This window comes from Notothenia coriiceps, unplaced genomic scaffold (genome assembly GCF_000735185.1).
Source record: "Notothenia coriiceps isolate Sejong01 unplaced genomic scaffold, NC01 NC01_scaffold00015323, whole genome shotgun sequence".
NCBI classification, from domain to species: Eukaryota; Metazoa; Chordata; class Actinopteri; order Perciformes; family Nototheniidae; genus Notothenia; species Notothenia coriiceps.
Genome location: NW_011348024.1, coordinates 1 through 1,639, shown reverse-complemented (window position 1 = coordinate 1,639; position 1,639 = coordinate 1). Strand labels below are relative to the sequence as shown.

General features: G+C 50.5%; 1 protein-coding gene across 1 annotated transcript; it reads right to left on the bottom strand.

Moving 5' to 3' along the window:
• Positions 1-365: 365 nt before the first annotated feature.
• Positions 366-1,233, bottom strand: LOC104948862 (zygote arrest protein 1-like; the record flags this gene model as incomplete). The annotated part of the gene is made up of 2 exons (XM_010775092.1): positions 675-1,233; positions 366-458 (listed from the first exon to the last, which is right to left on the bottom strand). Coding segments are annotated over exons 1-2 (600 nt in total), but the record flags the coding sequence as incomplete, so codon positions are not given.
• Between the last annotated feature and the right edge of the window lie 406 nt (positions 1,234-1,639).

Below are 1,639 nucleotides of genomic sequence, written 5' to 3'. Positions count from 1 at the left end.
GTGTTTGAGTTCTTGATAAGCCATTAAAACAGTAAAATACGTGTCTCCTGTTCACCAAAAAATACCCATCTGTTATGGGGAAAGAAAGTATTCCAAAAGTATTCTAAAAGTAATCTGCCACCGGTACCGGCGGGGATTGTTGTTAGCTTCTGATGCGCAGAAGAAAAACCTGGCCCACCCTATTTTTTACAGGCCCACCCTAAAGTACATTTCTGCCTATGCGCTACTGCTCTGAGATGGTCTTTTTACAAAACAAACCAGGATTTTAGGAAGTAATCAACAGATACATTTAAATCTATCTCCCCAGGCTTCAGATGTAATCAGTTTGACTGCATTTTACATACAAATTGTTCTGTTTTCCTCACCTTGCTGGTTCCCTGAACGCACCACACATAGGCGCTCTCCCACCGCAGGTTACACTCTCTGCAGTGGTAGTACCCGTACTTCTGCTCCAGGAACTGCGACACACACACACACACGCACACACGCACACACACAGTTATTAACCCAAAGCAGATTCCTTTGTCAGAGGATTCTCATGCTGTGTTCAGGTAAAGGTGTTTTATTGAAACCAGATTTAAGACGATAACTTCGTTTTGTTTTTAATAAGTTTAGGTACTTGTGGGTCATCCTTCGCTACTTTTGAGTCTTTTCCCACACCTGACGACACTCACCTGGAACTTCACGCGCGCCTTGCCCTTCGCCTCCTGCTGCTCCTCGTGCTCCTCCTTTCCTCCCTCTGGATCTTTGGTTCTGGTTTTCTTTCGAGGTTCTCCGGTTCTCTCCTCCGGTTCCCCCACCTCCTCCTCCAGGAAGCACGTGACGCTCCTGAAGGCCACGGGGGAGTAAACAGCGAGAGTGCGCGGGTACCTCACCCCGGCGACCCCGGCGTCCCCCGCGCGTGCCAGGGTGCGCGTTCCGATCCCACACTGTACCGCGGCGTCCCGGCGCGGGTTCACCTGCACGGCCGCGTCCCGCGTGTTGAACCTCCGGAGGCGCGGGGCCAGAGAGGGGTTGATCTGCGCGAGGAGGGCCCGCAGCTGCGCGCGCTGCTGGTTGTTGAAGGCGTCCGCGGCGTCTCCATAGTGCGCGAGAAAGCTCTTGTACTTCCGGTACCTGGGGGGGTGCAGGTAGGTGTCCGCGTGCAGGTAGGTGTCCGCGTGCTCCTCGTAGTAAGCCATGCTGTCAGGCCGCAGGGAGCACGCGGGGGGTGTATGTAGAGGCGCGCCCTCCATCAGCGCTGATGAGCAGCAGGTGAGCAGCAGCACGTGACCAGGTGACCATTTATATTACACATTAAACTTCAATTAAAACGTTTTAGAGATTAGAATTATGATAATAATAAACCTGGAGACTGACTCAAAGTGTGTTAAAGCAGGTGAGCAGACACGTGACCAGGTAACACTCACCTTTATTATCACAGGTACAGCTTTATCATCATTATTAATATTATTATCATATATACACTTATTATACATCTGTTCAGATTCATGGAGCTTAGACACACACACACACACACACACACACACACACACACACACACACACACACACTCTCAAACACAGACACACACACACACACACACACACACACACACACACACACACACACACACACACACACACACACACACACACAC